General features: G+C 44.5%; 1 protein-coding gene across 5 annotated transcripts in view; it reads right to left on the reverse strand.

Annotated features, from left to right (window-relative positions):
- Positions 1 to 21468, reverse strand: part of PTPN14 (protein tyrosine phosphatase non-receptor type 14) — a 170176-nt gene that overhangs the window by 15003 nt on the left and 133705 nt on the right. For 4 of the 5 annotated variants that reach the window (XM_019952667.3, XM_019952666.3, XM_019952668.3 and 1 more), the window contains 8 exons: positions 20819 to 20906; positions 19893 to 19975; positions 17580 to 17637; positions 14177 to 14255; positions 10515 to 11992; positions 6093 to 6236; positions 4727 to 4945; positions 1424 to 1552 (listed from right to left, as the gene is read on the reverse strand). In XM_019952667.3, coding sequence (XP_019808226.1) covers positions 1424 to 1552; positions 4727 to 4945; positions 6093 to 6236; positions 10515 to 11992; positions 14177 to 14255; positions 17580 to 17637; positions 19893 to 19975; positions 20819 to 20906 — 2278 coding nt within the window. Of the gene's footprint in view, positions 1 to 1423; positions 1553 to 4726; positions 4946 to 6092; positions 6237 to 10514; positions 11993 to 14176; positions 14256 to 17579; positions 17638 to 19892; positions 19976 to 20818; positions 20907 to 21468 lie in introns of those variants that run through there. The other variant, XM_019952673.3, reaches the window with a different exon arrangement.

The raw sequence follows: 21468 nt of genomic DNA on the forward strand, positions 1-21468 counted from the left end.
ATAACTGCTGAGTACCTACATCAATTACAGATTTCAAAAGACTGTAAGTCTCTGGCTGCCTCACAGATCACTGGATTTTGTTCCTAAGACTGGTCCCTTCTTGTCACTCAGGTTTTAGCTCAAATGCAACCTCCTCAGAGGGCCCCGGGCTGCAGTCTAATCTAAAGTAGCCCCACAGTCACCCTCCATTCCATTACTGGTTTCATTTTTTTTCCATGGCACTTAGCACTATCCGAGCTGACTTTGTTCACGTTTTACTGTAAATCCCACTGGGATGTAAGCTCCCTGGGGACAAGGGTCATGCCTGTTGTGTTTACCCTGGGGTCAGCACAGATGCTAAGTACACTGTTTTAAGTTGAATGAATCCCTCCCAAGGATGTAATTCGATAAAGTTATAAAACTAGAGATTTTCAGGAACATTTACTCTTTGTGGGAAGGTGGGACAGAAGGTCAGCCTAGAGAAGTACAACTGGCCTGAAAGAGACCAAAGTCTTTCATCACTACCTTCTAATGGGCTGTTCTGGAAAGCATCTGCTCAGAAGAGTTAAGGAAGGGAACATGACTTTTTTTGTTTCCAGTTCTTTCTGTTCCCCGTCCTTTTAAAGTTGTTAGGAAAGGGATATGCAATACCATACATACGGTAAAAAACAAACAAACAAACGAACAGAAAACTCTTTTTCCTTAAATGACTTCAAAACGTAAGTTAAAATTTAATGAAAGGAACAAAAGGAAGTGGTTAAAATAAAATTAAAATAAAAAATCGAGACTGTGACAAGAGAAGAAACCCAAAACGTCTTCCCCCAAAGACAGCAAGCTCCCAAGCGAACTGCTAGACGGAACGGGGGTATATGCCAGTTTTTGGAACACCACGTAGACTTCTCTAGTTACAAGGGAAAAGCTATGTTTGACTTGGCAAAGGAAGAAAAAGATATTTTTTTTCTCTCCCCAAAGAAAGAGGCCTCTACAGGAACAACAGCTCTGGTCTCTTTTCAGCTGATAAGCAGGAGGGCATGGGAGCCGGCCACGCCCGGGGTTGGGAATATATGCCGATTTACCCAGAGCAGCCCCAAAGTTCTCAAACTCCAGCGGAAAGATCATTGCTTTGCTTGGCACACAGAAGTGAGCTGGCTGAACTGAAGTTTGGTTCTTTTTTGTTTGTTTGTTTAACTTTAGTTCATGGTGATCCAAGGAAAAGAGTTAAGAGCTGGATAAAAATGGGGCATAACAATAAATTATCTTTGGAAAACAAAACAAACCTACATGCAAGTAAGGAGAGGAAAGAGATGCACGTCAGAGAGAGAAGGATTTGCAGAGAAACGGTGCTGCCGGAAGGAGGATGAGGCAGCAAGGGCGTAGACACAAAGCCCATCTTCTGCCCCCCGCCCCCGCCGGGACAGATGGCTGTACGGCCATTCCCCCTTACCTCCTCTGCGGTGACCATGGCGATCACATTCGCTCCCTGCTCCCACACCATCTGCCAGAAGTCATGGCACGTGTGCGGCAGAGGCCCCTGAGTGGCGATGTAGTGCCATTCTGCCCCACCAACCACCACCTGGAAACCATGGCAAGCGTTAGTGAATAAACCCCAAATCCAGGACAGAGTTACATGCTGACCACGGGTCCTTTTGTAGCCACCTGCAAACCTTGAATAATATTTTTAGGCCAAATGTGTTAGTGCTATCATCGAAAGCCCTGACACCATGGATGGCTAGTGACATCCATGCTCACATGAAAATACTTTTTGCCACTCAAGCTTATTACAATATACCTCATCATTTTTGGTCTACAACCCACAGTAATTATGTACAAACCAGTGCATATTAAAAACATATATATAAAACATATATATATATATATATACCCACATATACAATATTACATGAATATATGTATATAACCTAACAACTTGTTACAGAAATAATAGTTATGTTTCCAGTGTGCAATGTACTGGTAATTGCCATTCTCTTCTCCTTTTTCTAGTCTATTCCATTAAAAAAGAAAAGAAAACAAAACAAAAAAACCCCAACTGCTCCCGACTACTAAACTGATTTCATATACCACTACCATATTGCAGTCCACAGTCTGAGACACAGTACTCCATGACATCCTTTTAAATAATAGAAAAATCTACCATGGAATAACACCCCTTTGGGAGCAATGTCTTTCTACCACTGCCCTGGTTATGAAGTGTATCCTAAACCTCTGTTGTACCCGCTACTCTGTACCACATACAGTAGAGGTATCGTGAATGTACTTAAGCCAACAGTACGTGATATTTTATCATCACCTTCCCCTCGTACAATACCACAGCATCCAGCTGAACTTTGGAGTCATGAGATGATTCTGGATAATAAAATCATGACCCCACACAGCTCAGGGTGATCTTGGGAGGATAATTCTGCAGCTATAAATATTAGCAGCAGAGACACATCAATAAAAAGTCATGCCTCAAGTGTGAAAGCTCGTGCCATCAGGGTGAAATGGTGGCCTTTGGAGGGGTTCTTTCTGGGTTTGCCTCCATTCCTGTGCCTTGATACTGCCAAGTCAGGCCCCCTTACACATTCACCAGTGGGGATCTCAAGATGGTGCTAGGGGCAAAGAAGTGATCACTTTTTGAAACTTTTTCTCTCATTTATTTTATGAAACTATACACTAACTTGATTCAAACAAAAACAATGTCAGTTATTGTCTCGTTACACAAGGCATGTTTAGGTCAAAGCTGGCAAGCAAAATCCATTTTCCGAGTACTGGTGGGAGATAACACTCGTACATTTGCTGGCCGGCTGGCTAGGAGTTTGGCTTATCTGTGGAACTGTGATTTTAAACATCAGCCTCTCTGGCACCCTGCAATATAGGAGCCATAAATACTTCCAGAGTATGCTGCTGCCTGGGGCCTTTCAGCGTATTCCCAAGTATTGACAGGAGGGTATTAAAAACTGCATTAAAAACACAACCACCAAAGCTACTGAGGTAGATTTCACAGATGTGATTCCACGTCTGGAGCAAATAAATCTCTGTTCTGTGTTCACGGCTGCTTGGAACCCAGGGAGAAAACATTGGCAAGACATATAACTCTACTCCAAAATCACAAGGACAAGTTCTTGCAAGCTCTCTGGGTCTATTAAACACACCCATGTCTAACCCGGATCCACAAGATGAAATGTGGGCCTCAGAGAATATGGAGGAAGGGATGGAAGGGATGTTAAGAACACCCACTGGGCACAGCGCATGCAGACTGACAGCTTTTTCCAGAGAGCAGATGGAAAATGGGGGAGGCGTTCTGGCCAAAAGAAGAAGATAGTATATTGCAGCCGTGGAAGATTTTCTCAGACAGTCTAGCAAGATGCAGCCGTGTGATCTGCATCTTTGCATGCATTATTTTGGTCATTGTTTCGTTATCTAAACTAAGCCCATGAAATTCACCACCGTCAGTTTCCTTCAGAGTTTCCTGGGGCTCAGTTTTTACTGTTTCATTGTTTTGAGAGTTCTCACTCTGAAAAATAAGAGTAGAATACACAATATGATCCATGAGGGTTGACGCCATCCTATTTCCTTGGACAGGACTTTCTGACACTTAAAAAATATATGTGGTTATCTATGCTGGGTGAACAAAAACACTACACCCAACCATGGTACACTTCCCATATTCTGTATCAAAACCATTAGAACTGATAACATAGGCCAGACATCTGGCTGTATTTTAAAGGCTCAAAGGAACCTACCTATAATTTGGCTACGGTTGAAAAGTCCAATGAAGAAAGGAAATAATGCCAGACACAGATTTTCTAAGGTTATTGATCACAGCAGACTAGGAATCTGAACCTTGTATTGTTTTGAAAAGCGTCCTGTAACAACTGTTAACAATTAATACTAATACAATTCCCATTAGTACACAGATAATTCCCCTACTTCAGAGGTCAGAGCAAATGGTGACATTCTAAACAAACGTGTTCTGTCATTAGGAGCCCTGAGGAAGGTAAGCTATTTAGGAAACACTTCACTGCATGCACACATGTATCCATAACTCTAAATTCTAACTGAAGTAAAGCTAAGCTGACCAATTTTAAAGTCTATGAAATACTGAGATATGAAGATTTGGAGTATCTGAAATAGTAACAAACATTTAATGACCCAAATGCGCTGAATAATGTGGCACATTTTGCAAGATTCATTATCAACCACACCGTTATGGCTTATGTTGAAATTAGCCCACTCTTCTAAACATCATGCAAATTTGGGACTTCAGCTCTAAAATGCCTAACCAGTAGTACTACAAGGGAGAAACAGTACGTTTCTGTTGCTCTTGAACATCGTAACTCCAGTGACAGAAACATAATGCCTGTGATTTCCAAATTCTCCGTCATCTGCCACTTACACACCGAAAGGGCTAATCCTCAGCTTCACCTGTGAGTTCTCAGGAGAGTTACAACACACAGAGAGAAGAAAAAGTTAAACCCTCTGTAATGAGCAAGCTTCAGAAATAGCTGACCTGAGGTTTTTTTTCCCTGTGGCCGCTGGGCTTCCTTCTCTCTGTGCAGTGATAGGCATGGCCTTCCAGTTGACTAAGAAAAGCACAGGAGTTCAAAAACACTCCCTTGGGGTTTGGGGACAAGCCAGGATGCACAGTGGCAGCCCGTATGTGTTCTCCTCCCTGCCCTTTTACCGTTAACCCAGCAATCTTCAGCCAGCCTTCCCAACACGCCCCTCTCCACCCCCCACTTCCTACCTTGATGTGGGAGGCGTTAATGTAGCCTGTGTTGTTTTCTTTGGTCGGTATGAGCTCTACGCGGTTCTCCTCGTAGGGGACGACCTCCCGGATACGGCTGCGCTCAGCATTTTCTGGCAGAGCTGCTGTGCTGAAAACGCCATTTGCCTTTTTCTTTGGAATCTGCTCATATTCTGTGAACACCATTCCCTCTTCGAGCTTCTTCTTCAGGGTTCTGAACTGCAACAGAAATTGATCTCCAGCTCTCTGAATTATCTTATCCAAACACTCCAACCAAACCACCACATTTCTTCAAATATTTACAGTGACAGTGTTAATAAGTAGTTTCAAGATGGACAACTAATATTTGATTATTTGGTCTCATTACCGACCATATTGCTCGTGTCTCTTGTCCAATAACCAATTTCCTTCTCACTCATACCTTAAACAGAACGAATCTGCCAGACCAGGCAAGGGTTGAAATTCAAAATTAGTATTTTCGTTATTATCACCTCTGCTTAAAGTTCTAGTGATAAGGAGATCGTTCATCTTAATTACCCAGACGTCCTTCCCTCCACTTACACAGCTGTTCTTAGCTAAATTTTAAGATGATACTGGTCTACAGTCCTCTAGTCGTGAGGATTAGACACCCCATCTTTTATTTTTCCCACGGTCAAGCTACTAATAACAAAACATGGTATTAATTAGATTAAACGATCCCTTTAAAGACCCTGCTGGCTCTAAGAGCATGCTAATACTTCATACATGCTGGCAAAACCTAAACCCTAATCTTATTGTAATGCACTCTATTACATTTACAGGACCTGCTTCTTAACCTGACAGCAATTTCAGGAACTAAAAGAACGCGTTTGTTTCTTCACCTCTGAAACACTACCACGCAACTGCTGGTTACTTTTCCCACAATGCATTACCCTAACAATGATAAACCAGCCATATGTTATAGCCAGACAAGGGGCCAGTGTATTAAAGAATTCTATAAATGCGTGGGTCAAAGAATCACTCCCTAGTGAAGGGTATTTGTTCACACAAATCACAGAAACTGAGAGCTACAGCAACCGCTTAACTTCTTCATTTTGCAAAAAAAATAAAGACACAGGCCCAGAGACATTGAATGACTTGACCATGGCCACACAGCTAGGTAAGGGCTGGTGTCTTTAGGGGTCGCCATGGCACCAACCTGACAAAGAAACATGAGATGTTGAAAAGGATCAATTTAATACAGCACAGACCAGGTCTTGCTAAGCTTCAAATTGAAGAACGAATTCGTCAAACACGCCTTCGTGCTGGCATGTCTGGGCGAGGAGAGAGCGTTGGAATCCTAAGACCACAGAGAATGAGTCACATGTTTGACAAGCCCAGCGCTTACCCTCTCATCCATGGGAACTCGGGTGGCATCAACGCGACTTTCTTCCCGCCCCGAGCCCCGAGCAACCGAGAGTCCGTTCAAGGCTGCCAACATCAGTGGCCTCTTCTGTGCCTCCAGGCCTGCCATCTTCTGCTTCTCTAGATTCTTGCGGCAAGAAAAGGCATGTTCTCATTGTTTGTAATACCAGGAGAATGCTGGAATGTGTTTTAATCTCCCCAAATCTGTAACTCCCCAGCCAAGGAATGCAGACAGTCACCATTAGCAGGGCAAATTCAAACAGTCTTCCCATTATTCCCACTGTGCTGGAGGAAGCTGGTTCCTCCAGGCCTCCTGAGCTTTTATTTAAAATAAGAGGAATGAACGAACAAACAAACAAGAGCAAAGACTCCACACAAATACACCCTGCCTCGGGGCTCACAAGAAAACAGTGTACACCAGACACTTTAGGAAGATAAGGGCTGAAGGAAGACAGGACAAGGAAAAGAGAAACAGAGATTCATGAATAATCAAACTTAATCACAATGATGGACCTTTTGTACAGATTAAACAGTAAAAACCTTATAAAAACTGTTTGTTGCATTCTTAAGAGGTTGGATACATACATAAATGGACAAAAACCTTCCCAAGTTTCCATTCAGAGGGGCTCAAGCCTTGAGGGTGTTAATCCTGTATTGACTCTCTCTGGTCCCCGGGATATCATCCCCAAAATGAGAGCTGCTGTGGTTCTAGCAAAGTCACTAATACCACAGCCTGGGGCCACCCGAGATGACCTACCCAGCAGCACCCTTCATGCTTCATCCAGAAGACCCACAGGAATGGACACCATGGCTCCCAGGGACCATGGTGGAGCAGCGGTGGATGTGACGGAGCCACGGGAGAACACGGATCTAGGGGCCCAGCAGAGCACTTAGCGGAAGGTTCGGTTGTTGACACCTGGCCCTTGTTTGTGGCTTTGCAACTCCTCTCTATCTCGCCTGCACAGACACTGAAACTGGATCAGTCGGGGCTCCTGTTACCTGGTCTACGGCTGTGCTTCCTCACGCCCTCTAAACTGATGGAGGTACCAACAAACCTCCATTTGCTCATTTCAGGCAAGACAACGGGAGCATTTCCCACCAAATAATCTTGTCTTAGAAGACAAAAGCACAGAGAGGCTTCATAAAGCATAGAAACAGATGAGTTTTACAGAGTTTATGATTTTGAGCCACACGAAAGGAAACCAATTTGCAGGTTCCTTTGGTTGCCACAGATGAAGGAGTCATCTTATTCCTGTTTTCTTGTTTCAAACCTTTAGGGTATTTCTTTTCTTAGTCTGTCATTTAGAAATCTACTCCCCAGAGAAGTATCTTGATGGAGCCGTGGTGCAGATTATTCTAATTGTGGGTGTAAGGGGACGGCATTACACCCCTACATGCATGCCCTCAATGCCACCTACAGTCAGAATGGAGCCTTGGGAACTATATCCAATATCCTGGGATAAACCATAATGAAAAAGAATATAAACGCATATAAATATATCCGAGACACTTTGCTGTACAGCAGAAATTAAGCACAACATTGTAAATCAACTATACTTCAATAAAGTTAAAAAAAAAAGAATGGAGCCCTGGCCTTTATGAGTGATTCTGTCAGTAAGATGCTTGGTCCAGTGACAGGGCTGACCCATTAGACAAACAAGAGGAGCATCTCAGAGGAAGATTAACTGTGAGAAAGTGAGAAAGGTCCCAAAGGTATAATATTCTTAAGAATGGCCCTGGTTTCTCAACCCCAGACAGATTTTGAAAGTTTTGGATTTAAATGTGGTGGTGTGTGTGTGGGGTGGGGGGGAGGTGTTAGTTTACTTGCTTATTAGTTTGTTTTTGTAAGGGAGAATTTTCCCCCCATTATCTCTTTTAGTTGAGAATGTTTTACTCCTCCGCAAAGTTTTAAGAGAGCAAAGTTTTTTTAAATAAATGGTCCTGAGGTCTTCCCAACGGTCCTTCTGCTTCCTTCCCACCATAAGGTAACCCCAACTGGGCCCCAAAGCCCAAAGAAACCTATTTGTCTTTCTTGGGAAAGGATTACTACTTACCTAATGAAAACTGACACCCCAGGGATAACCTATTTCTCTTAGCTCCTCCTTACTTATCCTATCATCTTATTACAAGAGATCAAAAATAATTAATTCAAAGATCTGATTTGGCCTTTTCTCTTCCCAGTACCTGATTTGGGGTTAGGTGACTAAAGACAGTGAAATGTCTTCCAGGCAGCTGTAGGAGCCAGGAGAAGCTATCAAGACAACAGGCCTGAACTATATCCATCAAATGGATAAGCACCTCCAGAACTGGAGGGAGAGACTTGCCTGCAGGGCAAATTCTCCCCATAGCTGTCTCCCTCCAGTTCCTATTTGGTTACATTTTCTCATTTTCTTATCCTAGGGAGGCCCTGACAGCCTCCTCTTCTTAGCCATGCCTAACAAGCCAGGCAAAAGCTACCCATGGTGGGGGAGGGACAGACAGTCATCTGGGATGTGGGGAGGTCATTGGGGTGAGTTTCTTCACAAAGACAATAGAGACCCATCCCAAGCATCACCGCCAGTGGTGGTCACCACCTTGCCTGGCTCACTGAAGACCCTCCAAGTCCTACTCTGAGGTTGGGACACCAGCCAAGGGCGGCAGCCCTTGAGCTCACAAGTGTGTAGGATTTGGGGAAAAAAATCAGAGAAGGGACTTCCCTGGCGGTCCAGTGGTTAAGACTCCGTGCTTCCAATGCATGGGACCAGGATCTTAGCTGCTGGTCGAGGAACTAAGAACCCACATGCTATGAGGCATAGCCAAGAAATAAACCGTTTTTAAAATTAAAAAAGAGAAAGAAGAAGAAGGTACACATTTAAAAAAAAAAAAAATCAGGGAAAATGACATAGGGCTGGGGTAATGACGTTCCTGAACTAGTTAAGGGGTAAAATTGGCTGTTCGCTCTTACCCAATGGATGGGATGGGAGGACGCGTGGAAACAGTGGAAAAGGCCCCTGCTCCTTTGTGATAATGCCTGAAGCACTATGTAGGGAACCAGTGCTGTGAATCTGGCTACAGGCTTTTGTTTAATACAGGTAACAAGAGAAGAGAACGAAGACGACCCAAGTGAGGCCAGGGGACCACGTAGGCAGCAGCTGAATGCTTAGACGGATGGGTTCTTGATACCGAGTTGTGTTATAGGGGTGTGAGGCCAAGAAGTGCTGAAAATCCCTTTCTACCAGTGCTTACTTTTCCCAAACTCAGAAAGCTCTCCCCGCAGGCACCCAGCCCCGCATCTCATTCCAGCCTCTCATTCCATCCCCAGGAAAAGACTCCCCCGCAAGGCACCTAGCCCCGCATCTCAGCCCAACCGTCTTATTTCCCACAGGCACAGCACAACTTTCACAATTTCCCTCTAGGTGGAAAAAGTTACGCCTGCACCAACTTCTTAGCAAGACTCCACGGATGGCCAAAACCGTGAGGCTAAGAATGTTCTTAAGGTTTGTCTAAAGTAGGAACGTTGCTATGGACTAGACTCCTAAACCGAGGGACTTGGTTTCCTTAAAACTTTGGCTCTTTACAGGTTGATTCCCTCTGGAGAACTGGGAGACTCTTATAAATGAAGAAAGTCTAATGAACTCCATCAAAGCCCATTTTAAGTTACAACTGCTCTGGAGTTCCTAAAATAAGCCCTGGCTACCTTATAGTTCAGCTGTGGTACATGCAGAGGAGAAGTCAGTCTAGGTGTGAATGGTTATATTAAGAGGATTTTTTAAGGGAGTGAATACTTCCAGGACAAGTGTGGCGTGTGTATAAATATGCATGTGTGAGTTCTTGATAGAATAAGAATGGTCAATGGAAGCTCAACGGTAAACTTCTGGGTTTATTGTTATTCTCTTGGATGTGTGTTAAACATCTCTCGAAAGAAGATTTGAACGTAAAGCTGGATACATCATGGACAATATTGATGAACGATCCTGACATCTAGGTCTACACAGAAAGCTGTGCTCTGAAGGGACCAAAGTACCAGGAGATGGAGGAAGGTGAGCTCCTGGCAGCTCATGCAATGGGAAGTCTGACCCTGAGTAAACAGCAAATGCTGGCCCAGACACCAATCTCAACACCACCAACCTGTAAGATCCTGACTCTCTCACAGCACTCTGCACCAAGCACACCTATGAGAAGCCATGAATGAGAATGGAAGGTTTATGCGAAAACAAAGTTCTGTGAAATGAAACACTACCTGTTTATGTGCCAAGTGATTTTTAAATCCCTACCACATTCCCTGAATAAGGCTTGCGCTTTCTTCAGTGCCCAGAGGATGTATGTCTAAATCATGGAAAAGGAGCAGAGGGGGCCGCAGGAGAGGGTGGAAATCAGCCCGTTTAACTGTCCCTCGAAAGATGCCCTGGGAGAGGAAGCCACTTACCCGGATCATCATCTCTCTTTCTATAATGCTGTCCTCCAGGGAGAACATTTCAGACACAGGTCTCTCCTTCACAGGCTCCTTCTTGACCCGCTCCTTCACACTTGTCAGGTCGGGCTCTGAGATGGATGGACCAAGAGAGGACCCGTTGATGGCCATCTGGTCAGCCCGGGAGATACTGATGGCCTTGGCTGGCCCCTGCCTCAGGACCCTGGCCCTGGCGATGGCGGGAGGAAGGCACACCTGGTCTTGCCCCAGCGCCCCGTTGCTCACACTTTTCCTGGGTCCGGGGTACTCGGGTGGGGGCTTGTTTGGAATGCGGGCTAAGGCGGCCTGTAGCTGGGCGCTGTACTCCATCTTCTCGCGGAGCACGGGGATCTGGGGCACCGGATCCGGAGCCTCCTCTTCTTCCTCCTCGCTCTCGCTGCTGTGGATCAGCATCGTGGCATCCGAGAAAGTCTTCCTGTGGTGATACTCGGGAAGCTGGGGGACCTCGTGGCTCCCCGGCACCTCCTCGGGTGGCCCCGGCTCTCGCAGAGTGTTGCGGCGGGCCATGGGGATGTTTAGCGACTTCAAGGTCATGGCTTCCATGCCCCGCACCATGCTGCTCATCACCTCCAGGCTGTGGCGCTTGTGCACCGTGCCGTGGTGCTTGGTGGCCGTGAGGGGCTCGCTCACCTCCTGGAGAGACTGATGCACCACCGGGGAGCTGTCCTCCTGGAAGGTCTTCACGGACAGCTGCACTTTGCGAGTCACCAAGTCGGGGCTACTGCCGCTGACGTACTTGTGGCGGTGGCTGGCGAGGTCCGGGGTGCTCGTGGCGGGGCGGGGCCGTGGGTAGGGGGGTGGTGGCCGGAAGAGATAGTTTTTGAGCATGTGGGCCGTGTTGTAGTTATAGGTGCCCTGGAGCTGCATGTTGGCCAACTCCGGGGTGCTCACCGTGTGTGAGATGGCGCTTGCCCCGGGCTTGCTTGGCACCGTGGTATTCTTCGGGTTGATCTGGTCCGATGGACTGACCAGTTTGTTACCGTAGCCCCCCTGGGGCCCATAAGGGACAGTGTAGGGGTGCCTCTCCCGCATCTCGGGCTGGCTGTACACCAGATCCTCTGGCTGGTTGTAGGCGTGGGTGTTGATGATGTTGAGGTTTCGCAGGGACTGGCTCTGGCTGTCCGTGTGCACGACCCCCCTCTTCATCTGCCGCATGACTGTCTCATAATCGGGGGTCGGCCGGTAGGATGGCACGATGATGGCGCTGTGCCGGTGGCTCGGGATGTAGTCAGCCCGCATGATGTCACTCCCAGGGATGCTGAGGTTGGAGGACACGGGAGAAGCCTGGATGAAGCTTTGGGAGCAACTGAGGGAGTTGACGCTGTGAATGCTACACACACTGCCATTGGTGACGGTGCCATTTATGTAACTTAAGTCCAGGCTGTTGTGCGAGTTGCAGTACAAGGCTTCTTCATTCCCATGGAAGATGCTGTCTGCAAGAAGTCACACAGAGGCACGTGAACGTCCACACCATCCTGCTTCAATCAAGTTCATCCTCACACTTACAGACGTCATAAAAAGGGAAATCCCGTGGTCTCCACCCACATATTCCATGGAAAAACTGGTAATTTCTTGGGCAAGATGCCAACATATGGAAGGAACATTTTAAAGCACACTAAAAAGAAAAAGTGAATCTAAACAAAGAAAGCTATGCACATACGGAACCGTTATCACCTGGGTTAAGTTCTCGATGTGGCCATGAGCTTTTAAATCAGGCACCAACAATGGCCCTCACGTTGGGAGACCTGTCCTCTTGTTCACGGCTCAGCGACAGAACTGGATGTTTGGGTCAGGAAGTCAAGAACTTTAATAGGGCAATAGATTTGAAATTATTGAGTCCTGGGAGCTGATCTTCCTGACCGCAGTGGGAAAACTCCCTGTATCTGAGGGACTGCCGCGCATCTGTCAAGGCACGAGGCCAATAACACAGTCAGGATGTCGGCATGCGTGGCTGCTTCATTCTGATGGGCAACCAACGGAGGGCACAATAAGAATCAGGAGGTTTGTTTAGCCACTGCCTAAAACCCGCCTCTACAGTTGGCTTCATCACTGAGGTCAGTTTCCCATGAAAATTAATCATACTTTAAAGAGGTACCTAAAGAGATAAAAAGCAGATTTCTAAAGTAAGGCCCATTCTGGGGGTCCAGTGTTCCTTTAACACACACATACACAGACACCCCTAGGCAGGCAACCTCTTGCCAACACACTTTTCTGTGGGCAAAGTATATTCATTTTTTACACTATAGGTTTAAGCATGAGCGGAGTAGAAGAAAGCAAAGGCAGAAAAGATTAAAAAACAGAAAAGGTGACTGAAAACACTTGGCTGCCTGAAGAGGAGGGGTGGGAACATAGACCAGATGAGAGGATACAGGCGAGAAAAACTAGGAGAACGTGTTGCATTTATCCGCCTTAATGGGGTTTGGTGCCCTCCCATAGAAGCAGGGTAACTCTGCTAGTCTGCTTGTAAAAAGTTGTGTTTTATTAAATTACATCATCTTGATTATCTTAGTCTCCATGCTCCCATTTAGACAGTGCAGAAAGAGTCAAAGCAGCTAGCATATGATAACCCAGAAACAAATTATCCAATTACCATACTGTCAACATCCAATGTTTAATCCCATTCCTTTTTGGAGATACAGTTAGTGTAATGATTCCAGAGCCTGGCTCAAGAGTCAGGACACCAATCTTCATATCCAAGCTTCCCAGTACCCTTTCTGTACCCCAGTTTCTGTATCTGTCAAATGGAAATAATAACAGTACGTATCTCCTAGGTTTATTTTGAGGATTAAATGAGACAATACAGTGCAAGTGCTCAGAACAAGTGCTTAAGGAGAGGAATTGCTCTATAAATGCTCATTCTCAGAATAATTATTATTGGAATGGGTTTTTTTACACACTTTGCATGGGAGTGTTTAGGGATAAAAAGAGGAATAAAAGTTTAATAAGTGCACTGAGAAAGGGGCCAGTGGGAGAGATCGGAAAGGAGAGTTAAAATGAGGGGCTGAGGGCTTCCCTGGTGGCGCAGTTGTTGAGGGTCCGCCTGCCGATGCAGGGGACAAGGGTTCGTGTCCCGGTCCAGGAAGATCCCACATGCCGCGGAGCGGCTGGGCCCGTGGGCCATGGCCGCTGAGCCTGTGCTCCACAACGGGAGAGGCCACAACAGTGAGAGGCCCGCATACCGCAAAAAAAAAAAAAAAAAGGGGGGGCTGAGATTTTATGTGTATTTCTTTCAATTATTCTGATGCCTGTGCTCTCTGTCACCTTGAAAACCTGCTTGACTGTTACAAGCTCTCTGACACTGACAAGGAGGGTGAAGAGTATTCTGTGGGGCTTAGCCGTCACTCTCCTCTCTGTCCCACTTACAAGAAGGAAGAGGAGAAAGGAACTTGCTCACTGCCTTCCCCCAAGTCCCTCTGGAGTCAATTCGGGGGAGATTTTCCTCTCAGGAGTAAATGATATTCTATGCCTTTCACAAATCCAAGCTGTTGCCCGCTGCCATTCAGACAATGACAAAGTTAAAATGGAAGCATCACGGTCACCCCCCCAAAAAAAGTCTCAGTACCCATCACCAGTTCTCAACTTTGCGTCTTAAGATGGGACAGCGGCCAGCCAGTTACCTTGAGAAGTGTGTGTTTCCGAGTAGTGTTCGCCACACTGGACATGCATGGGAGGCAAGATGTACGGTTGTTGCCGGGGCTGAAACAGAGAACACAGCACAGATGGGAGGCCTTGGCGCAAACGGCCGTAACACGCGCGAGCACACGATGGTCCCCATCGTTCACCACGCCTGCAGGGAGGCACGCTGCAGATGCTCTGCTCTCCACACTCAACCCAACCCTGCCCTAAGCATCCTCACCTCCGTCTCATCACCAAGCTTAGGACTGGAGAAACAAGAAGCGGGGAATGGGGAGGCTGGTTCAAGGAGAGAAAGAGGCTGTAATCAACATGAAGGCCCCTATTTATAACGTATTTTCTAACACACCTGCAAGGCTCCCAACGCCTTTTTTAAAGGAATAACTCAGAAGATGTACTTTATTATGTTCCACCTAAAACATAATGAGAGTAAGGCAGAAGCCTGTTTCCTTCTATTCAAAATTGGGTCCCTCCTGAAGCTACAAGTTCGTACCCATCAGCACAGTTGTACCTATGACCCTAGTTCACAGTGCCACATCAGCCTCAAATAGGGACAGGGGAGTGTTAAGATGGGCCCACTTGCAAATTTATATAAAATCTGAAATGTGATCCCTAACAATGAGCGTGCAGTTCCCAGGACCACTTATGGACCCTCCCATTGCAGAGGATCCAGTTCAACCATCTAGCCCTTCAGTGAGGACTCCTCGCCATAAGACTCTTAAAGATGGACATTGAGACTCAACCTGAATAACTCCGTGCTGCAGAGGAGGGTGAAACTTCTCGAGAAAACACCAAAATGCTTAGAGAGCTTCACTAACTGGGGAGCTGAGAAAGGAAATATGATGAATGGCTAATATGGTCTAGAGCACGTCATTTAACCTCAGTAGGTCTCAGCTTCCTGTCACTCAAATCAGTCTCCTCCCTCCAACATGATCCATTTTATTCCCATATTAGGGTTCCAGGTAAAAATGTGTTTGAAGGAAGAGTTTTGATATTAAAAAATAAACTTTAAGCTTATAAACCACCAAACAGGATGATCTCTTATATTTCTATTTGATTATTTTAAAATTAATCTTATAGATATTAGTTTAAATGTTACTGCTTTGGGACAGAGCTGAGATCAAGTCAAAAAAAAAAAAAAAAAAAACCCCACAAAGCCAGCAGGGGTCACACTTTCTCAGTATTCCTCAACAGAAGAAGAACACTCTACGCAGAGTCCGAGGCTGGGCAAATAACTCATCTACTATTTCCTTTGCTACAAATAATGTTTACGCATCAAAGGGGCAAATAAAGAAGGTAATGAAGACAAGAAATCCAAAAATTAAAGAGAATCAGGGTAGAGGAAGTAAAGAATTGAAATTAATCTAAGAAAGTAGTTCAGGGTATCAGCTCTTCTAAATATTCCCAAATCTCTCTTGGCTGGTTTTTGAGTAGCAATTTAAAAATATTTTTCCTCTTTTTGATAATACGTAATTCAACTCAATTTTTCCATGATTGGACAGCCAGTTTTTAGGTTTAAAAAAACAAAACAGAACAAAACAAAACAGTAGGGAGGGATTCATACAAGGGAACAGAAATATACAGCACGGCAAAGTTGGCTCACCTCTGCCTTCTCTCACTCTTATTTAAAAAAAAAAAAGAAAAATCCTATACGTAGGTGACCGTTTATGAACTGGCATAAGTCTGTAAGCAATACAAGTGAGAAACAGTAATAGCTAATCCTCCAAACACCATTTCAGGATTATTTATTGTCTCTTTATATATTTCAATATATTATTGTTTCTTTCCAGATCTGCTAACACAAAAACAAATTAGATGCCACAATACAGGAGCTAGAAGGGCAAGAGAAAAACAACAATTAGAAGCCCTTGTTATCAGCCAGGAAGCCCAAAGGAGACGATGTTCTCTGGTTTTACTCTCACTCATCCCAAGGAGCTCTTGCTGAAATGGTTTAATCCTAAGGGGCAGAGGAAAGGGAGAAGCCAGGAATCTGGCTTCCTGTAGATTATCTTCATCCAAACAAAACAGGAAAGCCTCTGTATCTTCTCTAGATAATTAGGATGAGATCAAATCACAAGATAGCCCTAAAACACTTTGCTTCCCCTGGTGTTTCATGGACACAAGTGAACATTTATGTCACTAGTAAAGACATGTGGACTCTAAGGAAGGGAAAAGGAAAATCATATCAACAAAGGAGAAGAATAAGGAAACCAGTGCCATGAACAAATCTATTGATACTTCAGGGCAGAAGCCCAAAGCAGCCGTCTACACCTCCAAGGCAAAGACCTCTTGTGAGATGTTGCCCATTAACACAGAGATTAATCATATTCACATGGGTTTGCAGGAATTATCAATATTATGTGATATGATGACCAAACTCTAGAATTCTAAGAGTTCATGGCAATGCATTTTCCAGAAGAAAAAGAAAAAATTCCTAAAACAGTTCCTTTTAAAAGACAAGTGAAAGATGTGCTATAGGATATATACTGCGTACAAAGAAAAATTCCATTTTATTCTCCCATGAACTCAAAGGAACTGTTCAACCTACACACATTTAAAGATCACATGTTTATTCTGATTTTGTGTAAAATAAATCGTAATCTGAAATAAAAGAATTATGACGTAAAACAAGTAGACATTTTAAAGGAAACTAACTCTCCCACGTCTTGTTATGATATCCTCCTTAAGTAATTCTCAAAATAAAACACAGTCTAAGACAGAACACATGCAATGAAATGAGTTGTTTTCCCTTATTCACATGATTAGTAGAGCAGTTTTTTAAAAAAGGCTAATGGTAGGTAGAAAAGTGGATCAACTCAAATTCTGTTGGCCTTAAAATTAGAAAATTAATTAATTTTAATTTTCTTCCCCACTGAATACTCTACCTAAGACCATCAACTAGACTCCTTCAATTTTTGCTCATTTAAAGTAGATATTTTCTGACTAGTTTATTAAACTCTGTCTATGGCAGTGAATATAAGAGAATTTGTGGAGATTATAACTGAAGACACGTCTATATGCAAAAATCAGAAATAGCGGATAAAGATAGATAGATAAAGATAGATAAAGCAAATGGAAAAAAACACACAGTAGGTTGCGTGCTCAAGGAACATGGTCTCATCGGCCCAGACTAAAATTCATGGGGGTGAACCCTGAGTCACACTTAGAAAAGTGACGGACATGGGTGGGCACAAGAGGGACAAAATGGGTGTGCATCTCACCTGCATAGCAGACTGATGCCCTTCTGTGTTCTCACCATATCTCACCTGGTCATGAGGTCATGACCTAGTCATGATGCCCTAGTCATCCCTCTCCTCAAGTTAACAACAAAGGGACACTCACACCCCGACAGTCAGAGGACTTGATAACTGAAGATTTCATACATACCAGGGAGGACCGGCTCCAGGTGGGCTGGCGTCTGATAGGGGGTGGAGAATTTGATTGTCTACGTGAAAAGTTGAAAAAAATGAGGATGGTTATTATTATTTACCATGTACTAGAAGACCAGATAGACAAGAGAGGGAGAAGAGGGGAAAGGAGAAAAGATGAGTTAAGAATTACAGCAAAACATAAACATTTTCTATTTCTGGGTGCTGAAGCTAAGAACAATTTCGATTTCTTTTTTGTCCTTTTTTTATTTTCAAAATGTTTGGAACATATGATACTTTTATAATATGTTTTACAAAGTAATATTAGAAGAACGAGGCTTATTTCTAAAGACAAATTATAAGGGAAATAAAAATCAACAACTGTCTTTTAGAGGTTAGAGAGTGGAGACCTCTGGAGAAGGATGCTGTTCAGATGAGGCTGATTTCCTAAAACTCCAGAGGCCTATCCCAAGTCCTCATGTAGCCCATGCTGAGGCTCTGAAACTATCAATATATATACAGAATTTACTGTCTATGTGGGGTAGGGGGTATGCTTTTTAGAGAGTCCCAGTTTTCATCAGATAAGCGGTTAGGAACCTCCCATACATGGTTGTGAAGAAGAAAGGAATGATTATTACAGAAGTAGAAAGGAAAACAGAATTTCCTTAATTTTCAGTCTAATATGTGATGCTCACTCATATAGGTGATGCTCACTCGTGTAAGAAGAAAAGGCCACAAAAGAATTACAAATACTCAGAACATTTTACGTTAAAGCCACTTGCTAAGAAATGATCAAACCAGAAGACTACACTTCTCAAAATAGTTTTGTTTTTAAATTCACCCTACAGAAGTCAACTATAGAATTCTTGTTAATGTCAAAGACACCCCAACAAATCAAAGGCAACAGCAGAGAACCGCAGAGATGTGACCTATAGGGAATCTGTTCAAAAGAATGGTGTGTGTGTCTATGCGTGCATGCGTGTGTATGCGTGTGTGTACCCATAACAGATATGGTGGCTTAAATTGCTGCTCTCTAATCAGTGTTCTTCTGATTTACATTTGCAAACTTTGCTGGCAGACCTAATACTATATAGTCATCTCTTGGTATCCAAGGAGGATTGGTTCCAGGACCCACCTCGGATACCAAAATCCATGTATGCTCAAGTGCCTTATATCATCTGGCACAGCATTTGCATATAACCCATGCACATCCTCCCACATACTTCAGATCATCTCTAGATTACTTATAATACAATGTAAAGAGCTGCCAGTTCATAGTGAATTCAAGTTTTGCTTTTTGGAACTTTCTGGAATGTATTTTGATCCACGGTTGGTTGAATTCGCGGATAGGAAACCCACAGATACAGAGGACCAACTGTACTATCAAATATACTTTCAGACTCTGACAGTGGCCAATGGCAAAGACTGGTTTGAAAGAACCTCCATCACGTAGAGAAAAAAGTCTGTCAGGACCTGATGCTCCAGTTCCAAAGCAGCACCTTCTTCAGCAGGAACTTGCTCTAGGACAGTATTTTCACACTCTTGCATGTGTCCACTGGGGAAGTGGGAAAGCAGTTCTTCTCCTGCATTTACATCCTGAGGTTCTTTGAAACAAAATTAAGCACCTTGGACGCCCCAACTGCTGATGTACTCTGCTGAGGAACGTCTTTTGAAGGCAACCAGAGGAAAGGCTATGATAGTGTGAGCCCGGCACGCTATATCCAAGGTCAGGTCACAGTTAAGTTCCCTCATCAGACTCCCTTTATCATCTTTATTTCCAAATTAAACTGAAAAACACACACATGGATTTGTGACATCTATTAGCGTCTTCCAAGTCTTCCTCTAATTACCCTGGCCTCTCATTTACAGGCGGGTGACGTGACCCAGAAGCACACGCAGGGTTAGCCAACTGTGTGAGCAACACAGGGCTGAGGATGACAGCAGCTTCTTCTCTTTCAAGTTGGCTCGTCACTCTGCTACCTGCTTCTGAACACACTCCACATCTGACACGAAGGGGCGCCCCGGCAAATTGGGAACCACTCGGTTCCTCCAAACTCATGGCAGAGGTTGGAAAGGCACTGATGTCGGCCAATCCGTTCAGGAAGTCAAGCACTCACAGTCAATTTGCAAATCATTTTCTCCCTAGGCATATAGACTACACAAGACAGTCTTCATCATTAAAGCTCTTTCCCTCCCGCCCGGCTTTAACTTGCCCCTTTAGCTTCTACAAGGAATGAGGAAAAAGAGTCAGTATAAAAAGCGATCTACACCATCCCTAAAGCACAAGAATTGAAGCTGATCCCGGGAGAGGGTGGACAAAATGTTTACTTACTCAGTGCAGATTTTGTTTTGTTTGTAAAACTTGTGCCGTGTAGCAAACAATCGAGATATATACTTGGCGTTTTCGATATCATCCTTGGAGAAGAAGAAACGGGGGAAAAATAAACATTTGTTTGATTGTATTGGGCTGGCCAAACAGTTCGTTCGGGTTGGGCCATCCAAACCCGAAGGAACTTTTTGGCCAATCCAAATATATGCATTTCACTAGGATTCCTCTGAGCAGGGGCACGTCCCTTCCTCCCTTCATGTCAAGCACACAATAACCCCCTGAGCCAGAAACCAGTGTGCTGAAATTCAGTGGCGGTCATGTCTATGAAGCCCACCCAAGGATGGCAGACAAATACTGTCTGCTAAAGACGTTGGGGTTACAGTGATGATCTGACGTGTCTTTACATAATGCTAAACCAAGTGCTTTGAAAATCAGTAAATAAATCAAGGCAGAGCGTAGCATGAACGCCAAGCATCATCAAATGGGAGGCAGGGAGGTGCAGGGAGTGCCTTGGCTCTCAAGTAGGCACTCAACAGAAAGGCAATCACCCAGTTTGCTTCAGATCAGGCTTGGATTATGATGGCAAAGAAAATCCCAACCAGCCAGTAAAAGAAAATACCATGCAATATCATCAAGGGTGACTAGTCCAGGGCATGCCCGACAATGTGATCCACCACATATAAGGCTGGTGGAGGAACCCAAACCCTAGAGTCAAAACTCAGCTTGAAACCCCAGCATTGTGAGCATGAGGTCCCCACCACCTTCCAGAAATGAGTGATGACAGCTCTGGGCAAGTACTGGAAAGTTATGGGTTCAACAGAGTATTTATTCTGTCCTGACATGGAGAGCGAGGAGAAGATATTACAGGTTGAGAAGACAAACAGCAAGCTGCCTGTGGGACCCTGCCTTCACCTGCCCGTCTTGCTTACCGTGTGAAAGAGGGCAGTCTCCTCTTTGCTGATGAGCTCCACCAGGATAGTTGACTTGTTGTGAGTGATATTCCCCATGTCATTCCACCTGCACAGAAGAAAGCCAACGGCGTTTGCCCAAAGACGTTCTAGGCGTTTATGACGGCATAGGAGTGTCACCTGTTATTCCTGAGTCTCATTTTACAAAGTATGATTTAACCATATTTTTAAAAGCTAAACGTCCCTCCTCTCAAAGCAGAAAAGGAAATAAAATGCAACACGCATCTATTTAAATAGCTAAAAATCCTATGTCCACGACGTCTAGATATTGCTGTTAATAAAGTACACTTTCCTTTACGACCTAGGAGGAGAATATGCCAGAGACTTCCACTGCCTTGGTTTTCACGCTTCCAAATGGACAGAGCATTTCCCGTGATCCCCATTTTCAATGCTGGAGGGGGATGTCATTTAAAAGTCATGTGTGGAATTCCCTGGCGGTCCAGTGGTTGGGACTCTGCGCTTTCACTGCCGAGGGCCTGGGTTCGATCCCTGGTCGGGGAACTAAGATGCCACAAGCTATGCAGCGCGGCCAAAAAAAAAAAAACAAAATCATGTGTCTCCAGGAATCTAGGCTGAAGAACGCACAGAGGTTCTGTGTTGCGCTGTACACT

The sequence above is a fragment of the Tursiops truncatus genome, chromosome 1 (genome assembly GCF_011762595.2).
Source record: "Tursiops truncatus isolate mTurTru1 chromosome 1, mTurTru1.mat.Y, whole genome shotgun sequence".
Taxonomy (NCBI): domain Eukaryota; kingdom Metazoa; phylum Chordata; class Mammalia; order Artiodactyla; family Delphinidae; genus Tursiops; species Tursiops truncatus.